General features: G+C 32.2%; 1 protein-coding gene across 2 annotated transcripts; it reads left to right on the top strand.

Moving 5' to 3' along the window:
• The first annotated feature begins 8 nt into the window (after positions 1-8).
• LOC125072312 lies at positions 9-21,781 on the top strand. 2 transcript variants are annotated; one of them, XM_047682895.1, is made up of 8 exons: positions 9-345; positions 1,252-1,339; positions 8,387-8,526; positions 12,404-12,569; positions 13,263-13,393; positions 17,459-17,596; positions 20,412-20,589; positions 20,782-21,781. In XM_047682895.1, the coding sequence occupies exons 2-8, from the start codon at positions 1,271-1,273 to the stop codon at positions 20,935-20,937; spliced, it is 978 nt and encodes a 325-aa protein (XP_047538851.1). In that variant the 5' UTR covers positions 9-345; positions 1,252-1,270; the 3' UTR covers positions 20,938-21,781. The 2 variants fall into 2 exon arrangements, with proteins under 2 accessions (XP_047538851.1, XP_047538852.1); XM_047682896.1 differs by lacking the exon at positions 17,459-17,596.
• The last annotated feature ends 1,186 nt before the right edge of the window (positions 21,782-22,967 follow it).

Below are 22,967 nucleotides of genomic sequence, written 5' to 3'. Positions count from 1 at the left end.
GTTGATTAGTTTTTTTTTGTCATCCGCGTGCGCAGTGCCGCCGGTTTTGCGGCACTAATGCGAAGAGTGATTATACTTTCACAAAATTTGAAATTCGTGTAATAAAATAATTACGTTAAAAATAAAGTTGTGTTATGATTATACGTTTTTTGAATGATTATGGTTTTAAATTAAGATAAATTGAATGATTCATTTTGTCATAAAGTTAAACAAAAATCTAATAATACTTTTTAAAATAATAAACTAAATCAAAATAGGCCGTTTTAATCAATCTTTTACGGAGTAAACGCGCTTAGAAATATTTTTACTGAATTTAATAACAAACAACTTTATCATTACAAGCGGGTAAGTTGATACTCGAATAAAGCTTAAACTATCTCAGTATGTTTATGTGATTGAATATTTTCATATAATATATTGTTTCGTAATAAATTAAGATAGGTCAGTAAATATATTTAAGAGATAGAAACAAGGCCAATTACATTTTCCATGGTTATTTGTAGTTTGGCATCAATGAGAAAATTACTGTTGCTTAGCACCGATCTGCGGCTACAATAGCCACGATGCATAATGTAGTGCAACAGCACAACAATAAAATAGCACACATAGTATGAATAATACATTTTATTGTATTAAAAACATTAACATATATAATAAAGTTTACGATATTATACAAAATAGATAATATTTTTAAGATATTTGAAAAAGTTATGTTTATATTTTGATTATTATCTACATTTATATTATAACAAATTTAAAATAATTCTTGATTGCGAAACAGCATAAATTATTATATACAGTATATTTTGATAAATATAATCATAGTCTGCATTCATATTACTGTTATATATTATAGTTAATATGATATTTAAATGATAATCCTCAATTACATAACAATATTTGTACCTAATACAAATATAGAAAAATATCGTATTATTTATTATACAGCAGATTTTTATGAATATATAAAGTTATATTGGTAGAATTCAGAGTAACCAATTCTCTTAAGTGCTTATCAATTCAATTGCAAAATAGTTATATTACATATTGTTGTGGTCCACTACCAAGAGTGAATGCTTTAATATAGACTCGCAAGGGTAATAATTGTATGATTCAAATGGTTGACAATGTATCAAAGTTATTCATAAAGCAAAGCTAGCTAGCAGCTAGCTTTGCAGTATACTGGCGACGTGGTTAGTAATTTGAGTGAATAAAAAGAAGTGAAAATATTTGTTATGTTATTTGTTATAGATTTTAAAAAGGATTCAAGATGAGTCTGTTCAAGACGATGGCAGCTGTCACAATATCTTGTGGAAAGATGGGCATTAGGAATGGAAGTGTAAGTTTTTTAACAGTATTTTTTATATGTCTACTAGTTGTGTGACTGATGTGATTACCCATTGTTAAAAACATTCTGAAGAAACACAATTAATTTTCTAAAATATTTTAGTTTTTTGGCAAACTGCATTTTACTATGATTAAAAATGAATAATTTGTACCTAAACCTTCGTCACATATATAAAAAATCTAGAAGATTATTAAAAAAAAAAATTCAACCCATATTTTTCAGAAATTCCTTCGTTTAGGCTATTAGTGTATGACAGTTATTTTAAAAATTATATAAAATAAATCAACTTTACTTTACTTTTCATGTATTAGCATGTATCTCATTTTATATTATAAAAATAAATAAACAAAAACATTTTCAATCTCGAATCTGGTTTATTCCGGCTTAGAAGTCTTACATTCTGCTGTTAAATCTTTTATATGTATTCTTTAAATAATAAAAATATTAACATGCTAAATAAGGCAAACATAATGGGTCTCATATCCAGGTCTAAGAAAGGATTCCATTGTTGTTGAAAATTTAATTTAGGTATGCTCATATTTCATTACTCATATTGCTCTTATCAATGATATACTGTTTTACTTCATATTCAATCAGAAATAAATAATTACTATATCAATAAAAAAGTCTGAGTAAGATATTCTATCCCACTGACCCACTGTGAGGTGTGACTAAATGAAACAAGAGAAAAAAGAAATTAAAGGAATCCTATCCACTGAGTTGGTGTGTTGAGTATGTTCTTACATTAATAGTACGATTTTCATTGTAGTATATTGACGCAGTATAAATAAAGATTGCTATGTTTTACAAAACAATTTTAGGTAATAATTAGTAATTGCTTTTATTCCTGGGTGTTTAATATTCCTTATTTTCTGATGTAATATTGACAGCCCATAAATATCCCACTGCTCGGCAAAGACTTCCTCTCGTCTTCAGGAGAGGGTTTTCAGTTTGTTCCACCTCACTAATCCAGACATTGACGGAATTTTCTGCTGACCGAAGTTGTCAACAACTACCTATGTATATATAGGAATGCATTTTACTTAAAATAGTTTTTGTGCGTCGGCAGAAAGTTTAGTAAAAATTTTGCTGATGTCTAAATTTATGTTGATGTGACTTGGTTTATTCAAAAGCATAAGTAGTATTGCATTGCTGCTGCGTTTATTTTAATATGAGGTTATTTACGGGTATCGATAACATGCTTATAATACTTCCGAATAAACCAAATATTCGGTCGAATAAAGCAATATCCTTATGCCAACATACTATTTACAACTAAATTCATAGTTGGCTCGCAGCTCACTTGCAACAATTATATACATTGTCTGTTTTTGTTGGCAATGGTATGAATCAGTAACGTCAGTCGCATTGCCAATATCAATATCATCAATAGTAAACATTGCTTCAGTCAGTACTCTCTCCGTGTTTTCAGCGGGCGCCACAGGATCGCTTTCGCATGCTACCATGACATGCTAAGTACTGTATTTATCTTAAGACCTTTTTGAGTTTTTACGTAGTCAACAGGGATGATAAACGTCGCGACGGAATGGAACGGAAAGAAACGACAAACTGTAATGATTATGATTTATGATGTTTAAAAGAGATGAGAGAATAATCTTCGAATCCTTTTCCATAATACGTCTTATAAAGGTCTTTGTCCAGCAGGGATAAGTTAAAGTAATTATTAGCGATAAATAATTTGGAAAAAACAATTCGTAAATTGCAATACATGAATCTAATCTGGAGTTAATGGTGTCTGCCACCAACCACCGTTTACATTCAATCTACTTACACGGTAGTTTGTAGTATGTATACACTAACTTCGCTTAAATAAAGTATTGTGAAGAGTACACATTATGGTAGCAAAAAGACGATAAATGGACTAAAGGTAAACATTGAACAATACATTCTTCATTGAATGAACAGTTATGTATAATAATGTGCAAAAGAAAGTATATTCATTATATTTTGGCAATATTTCTATTATTGCAATCAAAAATTGAGCAAAACTGTTCTACAAGTCTTTTAACTTGAATCACCCTCTACTATGTTTTAAAACCGGATCAAAATCGTTCCAGATATTATCTTAATTAACGGAAAAACATGATCGTACCGCTTATAAAATAAGTGGTATAATTTTTATAGTAGATAAAAAAATGCGCGTTACTAAGGTGTTGTTAGGTTTCACAATTATTAAAGTAGGTTAAATCGACGAGTTGCAGTGATAACTGTAAACTTATATGGTCACATGCAATGCATTTTATGGTTTATATCTATGTAAATAAAACCGTGAATCGTGAGTACGTAGCTGTGAACATCGTGAAAACCATTTAATAATTCAACGCAGTATGTTATATTTTAGTGAATGATTTTGCTGGTCTCCTCCAGAGGTAAGCAAGATGTATCTAATTATAATGACGTTTGGAATCTTATTTATTTACGTATCGAATGTAAATTTCAAATATTCGACTTGAATAAATATTTATCATCGGTGATAAGATCTTGAAAGTAATATGAAACTACCCTTTAAGTATCTCCTTTCCAACACAAATAATAATCGCCGAAATCCATTGACCCGGTAAAGGATTATTTGCCCATATGTAGTGCAGATGCCTGCGAATTTTAGATTTTGAAGTTTTTTTCATAAATTTGACCAGATTTACACCCTCGTTTCTTAATTTCTATTAGAAATATATTATTTAATTTCGGAAAATATGTTAACAAAATATTTCAACGAATTTCGAACTTCCCTCATTCTTTATACCGACTAAATAATTTATCAAACTAAACAAATATATTACATAATTAATAGGATTACATTATTTATTTATTATCAATTTCTACTACAGACGAATAACCTATATTAGTATTAGTTATTTTGATATATTTTTACCAGTCACGGAGAGTAAGATTTGCTTTAAATTTATTAATAAATATAATCAATAAGATTATAATATATAATTTTCTTAAATAAAATATGATTATAATTATTAAATAAAGATTTTAATAAATAATTGTCGATCGTAACGATTTAATTATGCCCGTCTAATTATGTTAATTGTTTCCCCGAAATTATATTCACCGTATTTACCCTTGTATAAAAACAAGGTTATGAATGCATAGTGCGTGCGTGTTGCGTTGTTACAATGTTATGTTACTACAGATATCCCTGCATATAAGTCAACTTGACAGGATTGCCGAACTAAAAGAGCAAGTAAAAATGAGATTGAGAAAGAGTTGGCAATATATTCCTGTCAAATGTTTAATTAAAAGGCAGAGAAATGAGAGATGGTTTTAGAAATAGAAAATTTAGTATTTTTTTTTACAATTTTATAAGTCTTTGGTTACTCGTTTTTGTCGAGTACTCGTTAATAGGAAGAGAAGTTGGAACGCATTAAAGCGTCGTACGTTCATTGTAAGATGATCCACGTGACATTTCCTACATTTACTGGACTACATCCTTTAAGCCTGTAATTACACAATAACCCCTACATGTAAGATGGCAATTGTTGGATTGCTGTTTGCCGTCAGAGTATAGAGATTCATACACGAAGGCGCGCCCCTCCACGTTGAATTATTTATTATCGTTTAGTATGAGTGATTCGACGCTCGTGTTTACAAAATATCTTAGTGTGCGTGAGACGACTAGGGATAAAGATTATATTTGCTAAGTTTCTTTCATGAAAACGCCGATGATAAAACTTAAAGGCATTTAGTAAATAGATCTATACTTACAAACGCTTATTTATACAAATATTTATGTAGTACGTATTCAGAGGAATGTCACAGATTAAATGTTTAAAAAAGGCGTCTCATTATATGAGTTTAAAATATTATTTGTATTTAAGTAATACAATTTATTTTGGTATCGCGAAATCAAACGAAGTTACTCATTTTAATTTGCCGTAGATGCTGGATTATTATGTCGTGGTATAGAAGTTCTAGTGTACGATGCTTTTTATCGGTAATTCATAAAAAATCGAAACGAGTTAGTAACAGCTAGAGATACATGTATCGTATTTAAATAATTTACAGCCTGGTTCGAATTATCTTTTAATTGCCTCTCTTTCCAAATACTCATTATTCATTGTGAAGATAATCTTATATGATTTGGGAACAACAGGTGCAGAACTAAGGATTACATGGTTTTTTATGTATTTATCCGACCCGGAAGTCGAATCTGGGACATCGGGAATTGCGGTCACTAGGCAGTAAAATATTTAAAAAGTAAACAATGTAAAAGTTGCAATGAAACATAAATACTTGCAATGCAATTCTAGTTAAAATTAATTTTCATAATATGAACTGCGTAGTACCGGTATTGCATAATGTGTGTGTATGTTGTTTTATTATACAATTGGCAACAGTATGTCGCGATACACGTGACCGGCGCATGCGCACGTGTCTTGCACTTGAACTTGAAACAGACCGGTAATTATAAATGTTTCATAGCTGTTTTATAGCATATACAATATGTCGTATAGACTATGTTCTTTGTATACTGTAGAAAGATGAATCGATTTGATATATCGTGTTAAGTTGGTGATTAATATGAAGTAGAATTCAACGATTTCATTGTTCTAAAAATCATTAAGGTTGCTCGATATTATATTAATTAAAAAAAGTACCCGTCTGACACTTTCGCCAGATTCAAAACACTATATAAATACTGCTATTTTACATAATTATTAAAAAATAAAATAATAAAGAATTTTTTATTAAAAATATTATTGTTATTATTATATGAATACTAGATACCCGACCCGGCTTCACATGAGGTACAATAATTATATATACAACTTTAAGATCCAAAAAAGAATTATAAAAACAAAACATGTTCTTTTACCGGCGAACGAAAATTAAAAAAAATTGGGTATTTCTGTTCTGTACTGTACGTGTATTACAAATATAAACCTTGATCTTGAATAAATCTATTTATTGATGAAAACTGAAATCAGTTGCATATTTATATATCTAAGCGTTCAGACGGTGGATAGTGACTGTATTATACTATGTAGAGATACATGTATATCTACCAAGTGTATATATGTATACTTGCCGGCACGGTGTACGGTCTTGTCGGTACTCGGTCTTATCCCTGAGTTGTGTCAAATGGAAATCCTCTTGAAAACTGTATATTATTTAATATTTTAAAGGCCATAACATACAAGTCATAACAAACACATAAATCAAAGCGTAAAGATAAATGACAAGATATCGTGTTACAATGTATTAAACGTTCGTAGAATTGCATCTATAATAAGAAGATAGTTTAAAAGAAATAATAAACAAAAAAACAACCACAACAACAAACAGTCTAGGTACTTAAACCAAAGACTAGTTTTTAATGATGATTTATTAAATTATTTCTATTTAAATGACGAAACCTAACATGAGCTTCAATAAATATAATAAAATTATTAAATCGGCGGTAAGTTGCTGTAGTAGGTACTTTACATTACGGTAAGGTTATTTGGTGGTCGGGCTTTGTGTAAAACTACAGGCACAAAGGACATAACATAGTTATATCCCAAGGTTGGTGGCGCATTGGCGAAGTAAGGCATGGATAATATTTCTGACTGCGGCAATGTCTATGGGCGGTGGTGACCACTTAACATAACCTGGCCATAGCTATTACCTACATAAAACAAAAAACCAAACATGTAAAAATATATACCGAACCATTACTATCTATTGTAACAGCCTGTATATTTTGAGGGGAAGTAAAGTAGCTTATTCCAGATACAATTATTCAGGTTGGTTGATATAAATGTGGCAGATTTACATCCGAAGTATGCAGGTGTCCTCAAGATGTTTTTTCTTCGCCGCTGAGCACGTTATTAATTACAAAAATAAATTACTTGTAAATTCAGTGGTCCCGGAACCCGCAATAATCATGAAAGCATGTACAAACTTTATTTTTTGTTGTAGAAGCAAACAATAGTATTCAATCAATAGTTTAATTAGCATGTAGCGTTTGCTTTTAAATGATTTTACATAATATGTGGATGTATTATAATTGTATATTTATTTAAGAATGACCAATGTAAGTCTGGACCACTTCGGCTCTACCTGACCGAATAGATACTTTATATACCTTTTTTGGAATACTATCTGATTTCAATACAAAAAAAATAGAACGGCCCTTAAAGAAAGATAACGTGTGCCTTGAATTTTGGTATGAATGACCTTTTACTCATTATTCATAGATAATATTTCCGTGAAATAGTTTCGAAGGTGTTTGAACTTCATTCGAGGCCACTCGTTGCATTAGTTGCTTTTTGTTATATTTTTTGTAGGGAGTGTTTGTTACGAGATTTAATTTTTCTTTCCTTGCCAAAAAAGGTTTAAGGATCTAATTACAGCTTGTAGAATCATGAGAATATTCTTTTGAAATTCGAATGATTTTTATACCATTATTTTAATTGAAATGTGACTGTATGTCTGTTTGGATCAAAGTACATCAACCGCGATTCGCGATAGAAAGTTCGTACGAATCCAGCTAAGAGTCCTAGTCGACTACTTCATTTAATATAGAAGTATGCTATTAACTGGTCTATTAAAATTAACAAAAATAAAGTCTTTTAATATCCTACTCCTTTTTAATAGGAATGTTTGGGATCCACCACGCTATCAATCCAGTATCAAAGCAAATTTTCGCCCGGCACATTAAAGTTTTGCTTTTCCTTTATTATAGAGAGAAGCACGTGATAACTCAGCGGTGCTACAATATTTTTAGTTAGATTAATGCAAAAGAACAATATTTATTTATCAAATTAAATTATCATATAAATTATAGAAACCAGAGAATGATTCAATTGATATTAAATGTGTTCTACTCAAAATCTATGTCGATTTAAAATGAATCATTCGTGACAATATCAGAAAATGCTCAATATATGTAACTGACATGTAGGAATTGAATGACACACTCGTTAAAGTATATAATATATATTATTTGATTATTTGTGTTACTGAAATAATAAAAGAAATAAATGATTTTATGTAAAATATTTAATCCGATTATTTTTCTGACAGTTGCCCATACGACCTCTACTGACTTGCGCCCCCGTGGCACTGACATGGGACCGTGGTGCGCACACGCAGGACATCACGAAGAATATACAATATATCACCAATGAGAAGATCAAGCTAACGACAGATCCAAAAACTATGAAGTGAGTTAAATTTTAAACGGAATTATACACGTAGTAAAAATAATTGTAAAATCTTAGATTGAGAGATGTAGGTATAAATATGTAATACATTATTATATACCGTTAGATGAAATTACCAGTATAAACCGAGGCCGAGAGGTAATGTACAAAATTGTACGCCAAAACCGCAAGAGACATGTTTCGCTGATAAATGGTATTTTATTTCATTTAATAGTCATCCAGTCTTATTTGAAACTTGTTTTTTTATTAAATGAAAATTTGTGTTGCGTTTTGAGATCCTCAGCACTGTTGCTTTTAGGGGCGGGCGATAGGGCGCCAGGGTCAAAGGTGAGCGCAAGTACGGCGCGTGACTCACTAATGATACGATTAAAAATTAACAGTGAACTTTTAAGTAGGCACTTCAAAATGCGAACACTTTAAAGAATGAGATACTTAATTTAATTCCTTTATCGCTTTGCAACTGTGATATTTATGAATAGATTAAAATATGTAACTCAGATAAATTAGCTGAAACGCTTTCTACAGCAATGCAGGCGTCTTAATCAGTCGTCACACTTAAAACTCATAGCCTATTCCAGTAAAGAGAAAAGATAGAAGCACCGACTATCATATGGCATGCATTTTTTTGATATATGTAGCCGAACGTACAAAGTCCACCTTAGTGTACACAGTTTCTCACGTTGGCAATAGGCTACCAACCTTGGAAGCGAAGATGTTATCTACTTTGTGCCTGTAGTTACACTGGCCCATTTACACTACAAACCGGAACAAAACAATACTAAGTATTGCTGTTTGGTGGAAGAATACCCAATCGGACTTGCACAAAGCCACCGCGTAATAAATTTGCATTAAATTAATAGATGAATTTGCATTAAATTAAATTAATAGAGCTCTTTTACATTATGCACTACGAAGAGTTCTTGATTAAGATATCTTTATATATTATTCAACATTATCCCAATGAACTACTAAATTTTTACTTCCAGTATTTAACTACGATGTTCGATGTTCAAACGCATTTTTTTTCACGGTTCCATATTCAATACCCTCAATATTTCGACCGATGATATTATGTCAATTCAAAGTCAAAACGTTTATTTGTGTACTGGTTTCTTGCTATAGCCTGTTACTGGCAAATTTATAATGTATGTGTATTTTTTGATCGTTCTAAATGTTAGTTGTGAAAGTTTGTTAAATACGTTTTTAATTAGTACGCCGTTTTGTATATTGTTAGTAAGGTGACCTGTTTCAAAATGTGCCCGCTAAGTGGCTGAACATAATGCCCGGAGTCATATTAATATGTAAAGAGATTCGTTCCAATTACAATACAACTATTGTTGTTCTCATTTCAAATATTGACAGTTTTATGTATTTGGTTTATGTACTTACGTCTTTTTGTAATTGAATAATGACTTTCACTTTACAATTTAAAAAAGAAAATGGTGACCATTTTATACTGATGTATACGATGCGTGGCCTACCTGTGTGAAACATTATCTATATGTCACTGAACACGACTCCACTGGGTTGTAGAGAGGTTATCGGGCCGCAGATCGCAAGGTCCTGAGTCCAGGTCGGGCCAATAAAAAAAATTACGGTTGCGGTGCCTGAACTTCCTGTCGTGTCGGTGTTGCCCGATTGTGGTATTAAAAAGTGCACTGTTGCCTCAAGCATCTCAAGCAAAGCCTCAATGACCGAAATGGTACAATAAGACATTCATTGTCATTATTTCAACAAACCTCAACCAGCAACTACGTCTGCCCTCGCGCCTTTAACGGACACTTTGTACAAACACTTTATCTCAAAAAAAAAACATAAATTAAACCTTAATTTTTGCGTACTGATAATGGAAAATGAAAAACGTGGTTCGTATTTATAGATCCAATCCTTCTAGTTTCATAAGGTCATTCGAACAGCCCCGGGTATAAAGGCATATAAATCCCGAGTTGTCACATATGTAGGTGTGCGTTAAAAGTACATTATGTTTAAAAAATATTTTCATTGAAACATTTAGAACCCAGTCTGTTTGAGTGCCGTTGAATTTGTTTATTACAAAACTTATTTAGTAGTTCTAGTGTGTGCTCTGTATGCTGTGTATGCTCATAGTATAATGAAAACATAAATAATTTGAATGGTTATAATCAAGGAGGAAGTTTCTTCTCTCGGCCTAAAATATATGTTTTGTAAGAATATGGTGTTTTCGTAAATGTCAAGTTTTTCTCGGTTCAAACAAAGCGATGTTAATAAAGGTCGTGATGGAAACATCGGTTAAGAACTTTACTATTTCCGTCACCATCTGAATCTAATTAGTAATTTTAGTTGAAATATTTCGTTACTATTTACTAATATACAACTGTTTTGCGGAAATTAATGTCTTAGTCATAAACAGAAGTAAGATTTTCAAGGTCGTGTTTATTCTTAGGACTTGTTGTGTATACGTACTTGTGATAGTGCATGTGTGCGTGCCGCCGCTTGCATTATTCACGAGCCAATGAGTCGGTTAAACATTTGTTAAACTTTGCCCGTTCAATTGAGACTATACCCTGTAACTGTAACAACTACTTTACTAAATATATTAATAACTAATTTGTTAAGTTAAACCAATACGAGTAAGATATTATTATTTAAATATATTCAACTTTATTAACATACATTTTTAGACTTTTCTGATATTACTTTGGAATAAATAAACTAGTAATTTTTAATGGAAATATTTAATGTTTAAAATAATTCAAGCAATTTCTCCCAGGTCATAGTAATCTTAATTTTAATGATGATAATAATTGTGTGAAAATTCACATTTGACGTTAGCTTTTTTTATGTAATCATTATGAATGAGACAATTTTTAAACGAATTATTTGTGACTAGCACTAACCATACAGACATCATCCAAGGAAAGTTCAAAATATATATGACATTAAAATAAAAATAAAAAATGTACTAAGAGTTGAATTAGTAAGAGTACTCGTGATGTTAACATAATTTGTTTTTTTTTTGTTTTTATTTGATGTAGCCGAAGAATGATGTAATGGCCTGGTTTTAGTCAAAATTCGCTTAATCATTTTAAGAGTTTCTTTAAATAACGAAATTAAGATCTCTTAATTTAAAATATCCGTTTTACATATTAGACTGTTTTTTGATAGTCACTCAGTCGGGAGATCAGAGTTTTCAAACACTAGTAAGCACTTTTATACCCTTTACAAGATTCGTTTCAATTTAAAGTAACCAACAAGAAATTAAGTAGTTGCTTTTTCCGAAGTTTAAGTTTTAATATAATATAATTCAATCATTATTTTATAAGCATACATAGGTATGTAGACTTGTTAACATCGTATAAGAATTATTTTTTACTTAGAGGATTCAATGTACAATTAAAATAAAAAATAGCTATAGAAATCATGACCGTGTGTTGGCAAGAATTCTGGCATAGTTTAGGTACCCATTCAACCGCAATTTACCTAACGAAAAACGAAATAGCCCTCCTGTTATCAGTAAGACGTTTATACAATTTCGATATTAAATTACAGTATTACTTCAAAGTCCAAATTTTTAAAATGCAAAAGAATACAGAGATATATTTTCGAATTAGAGTTGATAATTTGTGCCGTTAGTTCGCTTCAGCATTTTGCCGTGAGACGACCGACATAAGACTTCTTTATGATCGTGATAGTATAACTTTTATCAACGATTATTAATCGATTAGTACCTTATTCGAATGGAAGAAATCTTCCTTATTTAAAGGCATGAACATTTGAGGTGTATTATTAATTAACCGTGTTTATCTAGGATGTAATAATATAGAATACATGTTTAGAAATTGGCACTTGTAGTTGCTTCGATCGTAATTCGATCATAATATTTACCTTCTGTCCGTAGATTGGACAAACAACTGAACCGTCCAACATGCGTAATGATCAACTGGCTTCTGGCACGACAGAAACACGTGATGAAATACGCAAATCTATACCTCGAGCAGGGCTTCGACGTCATCTCCGTGTCCTGCACGCCTTGGCAGCTGATTTGGCCGCTCAAGGGTTCTCAGGTTAGTTGCTTAAAATAGACCATATCTCGATCGAATATAATAACATAGATAAAATTTTATATTTAGTATATAGAAAGTTTATTCATAAATGAAAAGCTGACTGGAAGATGAGCCAACTTGATGATGATTGGTCAAAATGTTCGCCCATTGAAATTAGTATTTTATTAAGCATAAGCAATTCCTTGCACCATCATATGCAGCCAAGTAGGTGTATATATGTCCCTGGTTTCTGTAATGATTTCAGAGGTTAGGACACGAAATACTTAACTGATGTTTGCGGCTTTAAATCCGGGCAAGCACCGCTGAATTATCACGTGGTTATTTTCTCTCTCCTACCCCAATTAGAGAAGGTGAAATACACTCCAGCCTTTTCTAGAAAAGCAAACCTTACAAGCTGTTACTTTGCTTACTTAACTCCCTCTTTCGACAGCAACAGCAATACAAAGAATTGATGTTTGGCACGAGAATAACTGATTGTCGGATAGTATAAGACATTAGATATTAAGACAAACCAAATGTGTAATATTGCTTACGTAGACATGTCAATAGATAAAATAAATTAATAAACATTTAAAAAATATATTTACAAAATTCTTGTTTAACCTGATAAGAGTTCCTTCGTCGGGAGCGGATCAGGTCATGTTTATCATAACAAAGCATTGTCAGCGGGTCTAATTTCTAAATTGTCCTCAGCTGGTAGCGGCTGATCTCATAAAGTTCATGGCGGCGAATGAAAACGACCAACCGACCGTCCTCCACGGGTTCTCGGTGGGCGGGTACATCTGGGGCGAGGTGTGCGTGCATATCATGAATAATAAGGAAAAGTGAGTATTATTATATGTATTTAAATTTTCGAGAAATTTTAGCCTATTTTAATGGCAGGAGCAGTAAAAATAAACAAAACTTAAATTTATATGCTTAAAATTATATGCTCTGGTAAATTGTGCACTTATTGTTTAATAAGTTTTTTATATATATAATACAGCTCTTTTCCAATTAATTGCTTTTATCAACTTTAATTTTCCTCCCAAAGTTCCGATAGCAACTTCTCCGGCTTTCGAAATGCATTTTATTCATAAATCTATAAATGATACTTCAGATTATTTTAGATCTCTACTCATGATGTCATGTCAATTCAAGGTCAAAGTTATTTATTTATCTTTATTCTGTCATTGGAATATGGTAAGTAAAAGTAACTGATTATAAAATTAACTGTAATCAATGTTAAATGAGAATGTGTAGTTTGTATTTGCTAGTTCGATAAGACGGTAACTATGTCTGAAGTGACATCTCCTTGAAGGGTTATCGCGGATTGACTATTATTCGAACATAGCGCTTCGAACATTAAAATATAAAGTATATAATTTCAAAATAATCTTCCGGGTGTCATTGTATTATAAGAATATATTAGCAAGTATTTACTAATATGATTACATTAAAAAAAGTAAAAGTCAAGTGTTAACATATTTTTTAGCATTAGCAGCCCGTAAATGTCCCACTGCTGGGATAAAGGCCTCCTCTCCCTTTTGAGGAGAAGGTTTGGAGCATATTCCACCACGCTGCTCCAATGCGGGTTGACGGAATACACATGTGGCAGAATTTCGTTGAAATTAGAAACATGCAGGTTTCCTCACGATGTTTTCCTTCACCGCCGAGCACGAGATGAATTATAAACACAAATTAAGCACATGAAATTTCAGTGGTGCCTGCCTGGATTTGAACCCGAAATCATCGGTTAACTAACCACTGGGCCATCTCGTATCTCAATATATATATATTGAGATACGAGATACACGATTATACTTTATGTGTTTTTAGATTTTACATAATATAAATAACAAGTACCCTCTGATTCCGTTCGTATTCGTTTTTTCCTAAGTTATATTATATCAAAAGGTCTTTTTATTTACGTTACGAGTCTTCAGTCTATTTTTGCCAAATATTATCTAAAGATTTTCTAACCATATCGATACGCGCAAATCGCGATGCTACCGTTCTGTCGCCTAAAAAATCAGCCTAACGCGAATCGTTGAGCCGACACCGATTTCTGACACTTTTCTCAGAAAATAGATGGCATAGAAGTTATTTAAAAAGTATATGATGTTAACTACTTAATATAAAGATAAAATGAATTGAAAGATAAAATATACATAACACTAATATTGTAGAAAAAAACAAGGCGCCCCATAGACTGTTATTATAAGTCATTAAGTGTTATTATGAACGTTATATTAAATTATTGCGTTATTATAGGGTATATTTATCAAGGCTGTGTGCATTATAAACGAATAAGTCAAATTCTGCTATTTAACAATTAAAATTAATTTAATTAAATTTATTTTTAATTTAAATTAGTGTTATTTCTATGAAATATGGAGTTATGTAGTCTGAGATTTTGAACGAATTAAAGAAATCAATTGTTATTCACACTTCGTTTTATTTTATTATGTCTTATGTGAAAACAATTTATTTGAATAAGATAAATGAACCTTAAGAAAAATTAATGATCGATAACTTGGAAAGCAGAGGATAAGGAAGGTCACCTTTAAACCGTGTGTCACGGATATATTATGCGCAAGCGATCCCGTGATGCTCCCAAAGAAACGGGTGGTATCTACCAAGACGGGTTTGCACAAATCCCTACCACCAAGTACAATATTAACACATTCTATCACTAAGCAGGAATTTGTTAACTTAATGTTGTTATTTCCCGATTGAAGAGTGAATAAGCCAGTCTTACTACAGGCATCAGGGACATTGCAATACCCAAGGTTGGTAGCGCATTGGGGATAGTAAGGAATGGTTATAAAAATGACAGCCGCCTACCTATACTATAAAAAAGTTACCTTTAAACTGTAAATGAAACTCGTATCCTAAATGCATATAAATCGTATAATAAATTATCTACAATATCATACAAGTAATCTTTTCGTTTTTATTCCTACAAAATTACGGTCATTGTTTGACCGTAATTTTATAGGTCGCTTGTAAACTATTAAATTGTTTAAATCAAAACCTCATCTATATTATATAAAGATTAAAATATACTATACGTATACATAATTTGTTGAGTTTATTTAGTATCCTTATAATTATAAATTTTAAAGGTCATGATAAATAAGGCAAATTATTCGATATGATCGGACATTATATTAAAGATAAAAAAGCGTGGATTTAATACTTATTGATTTTATTGCACTTTACTGATATACTTTGTAATTTAAATGGTGGAAAAGAGTAAGTACTGAGTTTCTTGGCGGTGCTTTATCAACTGTAAAATGACAATTTAAAAGATCCTTAAAGAACGTACTTGAATAAAGAATATTTCGATTTTTGATTATATTGATCACAACATAAAATTCATCTCGTGCTCGGCTATGAAGGAAAATATCGTGAGGAAACCTGCATGTATCTATTTTTAACGAAATTCTGCCACATGTGTATCTACCGACACGCATTGGAACAGCGTAATGTGCTCCAAACCTTCTCCTCAAAGGGAGAGGAGACTTGGCCCTTAATCTACAAGCGAAACGAAAAGTATTATGTTTTTGTGTAAAATATTTCCCCATGGATCCATCTTTATGCATGCCCATTGCATCTGATACAGATTATAATCTCATCAACGTTCAAAACGTAATGGCAATCTTGGAAGTTGCATGACAACCGGATGTAGCGCAGATCGTTTTGAGTCAATATATTTTATTGTTATATCTACTAATAACTACTAATACAAATTTATTGTTTTAGTAGATATTACTTGAAAGTTAACACAATATGCGAATAAATAAAGCCTTTGCCATTACAAACATATTAAAACATGAAAGAGAAATGAAAAGAAACATATATAATACAATTAATGGTTCAAGTTCATAGCAACATACTTCGTAAAATTGTGAATTGAGTCTGTCTCAATATCAACAAGATAACACCAGGTTCAGGAATTTATACAGTCTTCAAACCGGGAAATTATCTCCTAGAATATATGCACGCAATAGTGGACAATGTATAGTTGTAATTATCAATGCAATAGTCGCCGTCAAAGACTTTGATGATACTTTTATTGTAAACAATAATCTAAAAATATATATTATAACGTGCTTGCTAGTTCATTCTGAACGTGCATTCAGACAGACAGACACACGCAAGCACAATAAAAAAAAAAAAAAATTGAAAATAAAGGCACTGACACACAGACGTTTACCTGGAAAAAACATAATGCCATAATAAATTGCTGTTTATAAGTACGTATAATATTTCATAACATTTCCATCGTTGATTCGATGCTAGTAGTAGAAACTTAGCAATTGTAGCCATTATACCAATTACTCGGATCATTGAGATAAGAAAAAATGTTAACAGTTCATTAAAAACGTGACAAAAAGGTCCGGTTGACATACGTGTTTCTATTCTATTTTTATAATTCAGAAGGTTTTATTTACCAAAATAAAATATTTATTAACAAAATAAAAGTAACTATTATAATACATATAATTTAGCCTCCCCGCTTCGGACGTGTAGAATAAGGGTCTATTAATTGTATACATATATGATTGTATGGGTTTATGCAGCGTAACCCGGTAAAGTTGACGTTATTTTTTCAGATATTTTCGTATTTCAATAAATTAACACAAAATATAACTAATTATACACCTTAACCTTTCTCATAAATTAATTAAAACGAAGTTTTTGAGTTTATTGCATTCAGACAGACACATTGCATTCCGCGAAAAAGTCATAGCTTTAGCTCCAAATATAAAGCCTTCATAACATGCATGGAGTCAAACATGTGTGTGTCCTTACGAGAACTTCATGTTTCGACATTGGAGGTAAAAAGAATAACAAACTACACATGAAATTGTTAATTATTATAAAAAAACTGCAACTTTCAGATACCAACCAGTAATAGACCGCATAGCGGCTCAAGTGTGGGACTCGGCCGCTGATATCACTGAGATCACAATCGGCGTGCCGGCCGCGGTCTTCCCGAAGAACAAAATCATGCAGAAAACACTAAAGGCGTATATGGAGTGAGTAGTTTTATTATTAATGTTCTATGTAGCATAGTGGTAGCTTTAAATACCACAATGCTATATAATTTTAAGTAACCAAATTTCGACGAAATCTTATCAGATATCGGTCTAACTTTATACTGCTTTCAATACTAGATTTTGGCAATCGAAACACGAAGAAATAGGTATTATATTAATTGTACTAATAAGCGAGGCTAACTGTCGATAGACTGATCTTTATAAATGCCTTATATATCTGTTTTTTTTTTTAATAATGTTAGTCGATTTTTAAGTGGTCCACTATCAAAAAATAATACGTATATCGTCTATGAGTAAATTTGTATTTAGAGTAGATGAGAATAATGAGTGTCGCAACAACCCAGACGGCTAAAGATATGGGCCTATATATAACGATAAGATGATAAATATTTGACACAAACGGAAATAGAACACGCTATCCCTGATGTCTGAAGCGTGTTACGTCACGTGACTCATTACGATATGAATATGATGCAATGTAGAAAGTTAATTAAAGTAAAATTCCACTCGATATTGATCTCCAAGCGATAGAAACAATCGATTGACTTATCTAATAATAAATGTTTTAAAGTGAAACATTGTATGTTTGTTGTAACGTTGTGTCAATTCAACAATATGTGCATTATAATTCACTAGCTACCCGGCCCGGCTTCGCACGGATGCAATGCTGATACTAAATATACGTCTTACAACGTTCACGGTTTTTTTTGTAAAATAAGAGCGTGTATCGGTAGTGATAAAATAGTGGCAAATTTATAATTGAATAATCTCTATTTGAAATAAAAAAATATTTTAATTTGGTACTTAGTACTAATAGTCTATACTGATATTAATTAAGTCTTTTTTGAAGAGATGAGTAGCCGGATCGGCAAATGGGCCACCTGATGTTAAGTGGTCACCATCCACCAATGGACATTGGCGCTTTTATTAACCATTCCTTACATCGCCAATGCGCCACCAACCTTGGGAATTAATGATGTTATGTCCCTTGTGCCTGTAGTTACACTGGCTCACTCACCTTTCAAACCGGAACATTGCTTACTGCTGTTGGGCTGTATAATACAACACATACTACTAACTAAATAGTCAAAAAACTAAGGTGATATCTAATGTATTGAAAGCGATCAATTTGTTCGAAATTGTTTTTTAAGTGTCTTTAAATAGACTTGTAAGTGAAGTCTAGCAAAAAGATTAATTTAATCAGTGAATACCATTGATTATTATTTAAGATAAAGATGAAAAATGATGAACGTCATTTCAATGTCAAAGTTGTTTATTTTCTTAACTCTTGTGATTGAAATAATGCATCCAGTATTATTTCAACAATATTGATATTTTAAGGTCAAAAAATGTTCGTGTAAAATATAGCGGTTATAATAGATGATTCTTTATCTGATAAGGGCTTATGTATGACCGTGACATTAATTTCCATGTTTAAAAATACAATCGTAAAACTAGCTTATTCTTTATCTACATGATTTATTTATTAAATATATTTTGTTGTATTACTTTGCTGTTGACGTTAGTTTAAAGTTTTCTGATAAAGTAACAACAACGCTACAACAACGTAAAAAAAGACGTGCCAGTCAGTCTTTTCGATCTTTGCAGTGCATTTCACTTGACACCTACAAATGCTCCTGTGCATAGGCCCCGAGCTGTTTGTTTTATTTTAAAACGTCGACCAATGATATCGATAACTTCCTGACCGGTTTCGACTATGGCAACCTTACTCAGTAGAGCAATTGACTGGACATATTATAGTCGCCATGAGTGTACGGAACACAAGTGCCCTCTCTATTCCGTTACTCTCATAATCTGCTGGCATGGCAAAGAGCTTAGCGGCAAGACCAAAGGGTTTATAGTACGTAAATATTTCCGGGGCATCAGAGTGTATACACTACCAAACCCTAGGCTGGTATGAATTTCTCGATATTTGATTGGTTCACCCCTGAATCTCTAGCCTTATAAACTAGACACGTGACCACTTCAGAGATGTGATGTGATGGCATATAGCATGGTAGACGCACTAATATAGACTTTTAAATTATTTAATACATCTTCGGTAAATCGATCAACGCAACGTTCTATAAGGCACTTGAATGACATAATTTGAGTCGCATTATTGTATTATGCAATATACATAATATATTATAAATTATCATTATCAGTAAGTCAAATTGAGGGATCAGTGTAGACGTGATCGATATTATTGCAGGTATTATAATTGTTATCTAAATAACAATCATGTTTTTTTCATATATCTGTGAACACAATAATTATATCTATAATTCTAAATAAGAATAGTGCTCCTGATATTGTAAGTAATAAAAAAAATATGCATGTACTAAATTCATTTTAAATTCAAATTTAGTCTTGATAAAATCGCGTACATACAATAAACTATTTATTTTATTTCTATTCTTTATTAATTTATTTAAGATCGTCAATATTTCAAATTAAGTCTTTAAGCCTAATTTATAAGAACTTATAAAGTAATTTGTTCCGGAATTTGGAAAATGTTATCTGTAATAACATGATATTCATTGCAATCTCTTGTTAAATATTTTTAAAGTATAAAATGGTTTCTGCAATCGACCTACCTAAAAAAAGGTGACTGAACTAAACTCATATTTTTGCGCTTAAAATACGTCCCATTCAAATGCTCCATAAATAGTCTTCGGACTTATACTGAATTTTATAAATACAGTATTCGCTCTTAAAAAAGCTGGATTTCAAAAAAAGGTTTGATTTATTATAGACAATACCGTTATCGATTACAAATGTCGTCCACCAGATACCACCTGAAGACGTTCCACGACGCCGCCACCGTGCACTACATCCGCTCGTCGCAGCTGTTCCACACCAACCTGTGCCGCGCGCCCGCGCTGTTCCTGCTGTCCGCCAGCGACCCCGTGGGCGCCGAGCGCAGCAACCGCAGCGTCTACGACAGCTGGTGCAAGATGGGCATCAAGGTACAGCGAAAAACTATATAGTCATTCTAATGTCCTCCTGACCGAAATTTGGTCATGTCGTAGGATCTGTGCCGGAGATGTTACGGTGCAGACATGTGTATTGTCCAGGTTCCATCCTGGGTTTGGATGCAATCCGAAAAAACTGTCATATTTTCCAAAAATGTAAAACGATAACGCGTTACTTATCCCCAGTGCACGTGGCAATGCTGGGACCGCTCGCCGCACGTGCAGCACTTCAGCAAGCACCGCGACGAGTACGTGTCGCTGCTGCGCGCGCACCTGCAGCAGCACGTCAGCGCGCAACACGCGCCCGCGCCCGCGGAACTGTCTCGCGCGCACGCCCGCTGACGCGCTGCGACCCGCCTCGGTCCGCTGGCCGTCATTCGTACTGTTGCGTAGTTATTACTGAGAGAGAGGAAAAGAATAAACGAAATGTTTGTTCTACACTATTTATAAATATTAAGGATTTTTCACGTGTTACTTCATCTTTTTATATTAGATCACTATAATCCCTGAAATGATGAATCATTATTTTTCTTTTAAAAATTTATAATTCAAAAGTCGTATGAACCCTTAGCTCTTTAGTTATTTTGTCACAATAATAAGTCATAACAAACACTTCAATAAACAAATAAACAGTTCAAAACGACACCTACTGTGTATAAAAACTGATATCCGAATATTTTTTTAACTTTTTATTATATATTATAGTTTAAACGAATTTATTTATTTTGATTCCCTAAAGTATATAACATTAGGGAATTTCTTTAAATTATTTTATAGAAGATTGAAAGTATACATATTCCCTGATACAAGCAATAATGTAAACGTCACCACTATGTACTAAGTATATAATGATAAAGCCTCTCATTTGACATGTGGGTTTCTATATTCCTATATTTATATAGTTAAATGTCTCGACTTGTTTGACTTTGAAAATAAGATTAGATACATGTTGATACAGAATGTTACCTACGAAAAGTGTTTCCTTCCAATATACCACAACACTAAATATAGTGAGAGCAAAGTTCTCATCTGAAGAAAATCAATTGCCCAGTTTATTTTTTCATTTTTACGTTGTATACATACACTGAAGCTGATGAACTAATTCAACAGTAACAAGTACTGTTAAAAGGGCGGGGGTTAACAATCACCCAAAACGTGCATTAAGAGCATGTCAAATTCTAGCAATTAATTTAAAAAAAAGTTGTTGATATGAAGTACTCATTCGTTTCAATTTGGACTACATCATAGCCAATAATAATATCGGTTAGTCTGAACATATTGCGTTAGTTAATATTATATTGTATAATCGTAGTTTATTATTAGTTAAATATAGTTACAATATTTTTTGTGTGACGTCATGTCTCAGGGGTATTTAGTATTATATAAAGTAAATTATATTAACACATGTTCGTGTCTTGTGTAGATTTATACGACTATTTAAAAGATGGCATCCTTTTTTAAATTGTTAAGAATAAGTCTGTGATTGGAGTGTTTAAAATTTTCGAACATTATCACGTATCGATTGAACTGAATTTTTAGTGTAAGTTTTTATGTAAAATCCTTGTGAAAACTGTTTTTTCATAACGTCTTTTATATAATAAAAATATTTAAGTAATCATGTGTTTCTTTATATGTATTGTAATCGCTTAGAATTATTAAAGTTTATCATTGTTAATGCTTTTTAGCCGAGAGCCTTTGAGAGCTTTTGAGAGCCGAGATGGCCCAGTGGTTAGAACGCGTGCATCTTATACAGGCATAGGCAGGCACCACGGAATTTTCATGTGCTTAATTTGTGTTTATAATTCATCTCGTGCTCGGCGGTGAAGGAAAACATCGTGAGGAAACCTGCATGTGTCTAATTTCAACGAAATTCTGCCACGTGTATTCCGCCAACCCGCATTGGAGCAGCGTGGTGGAATATGCTCCAAACCTTCTCCTCAAAGGGAGAGGAGGCCTTTAGCCCAGCAGTGGGAAAATTTACAGGCTGCTAATGGTAATGCTAAAATGCTTTTTAAACGTTCTCAAGAGAATCCTTTGTCCAGCTTTTACAACTGTTTCATTAAAGTCTGTTGGGAGTGAATACGCGACATACGACACCATGTCGGGCCCGTCAGACAAAAACATGTGATACGACGCGCTCATAACCTTGGACATGATCTCTGACCTCTACTTCCATCAACGTTGAAATTGATTACCTCAACTTGAATTTAAACCTATAACTAACCTAACGAAAATTTAAGTTACAAAGATATTATATTCGATACCTAAAATGAATCAAAACTGCCGAAGCAAAATATCAATATTTATATTTGGTCAGTTTCTTAAAATGAGAATATTAATAGTAAACATTTAATTTTTACGTTATAAGTAGG

This window comes from Vanessa atalanta, chromosome 21 (assembly GCF_905147765.1).
Source record: "Vanessa atalanta chromosome 21, ilVanAtal1.2, whole genome shotgun sequence".
Lineage (NCBI taxonomy): Eukaryota > Metazoa > Arthropoda > Insecta > Lepidoptera > Nymphalidae > Vanessa > Vanessa atalanta.
The sequence above is the reverse complement of the archived record's forward strand: the minus strand, read 5'-3'. Positions and strand labels throughout refer to the sequence as shown.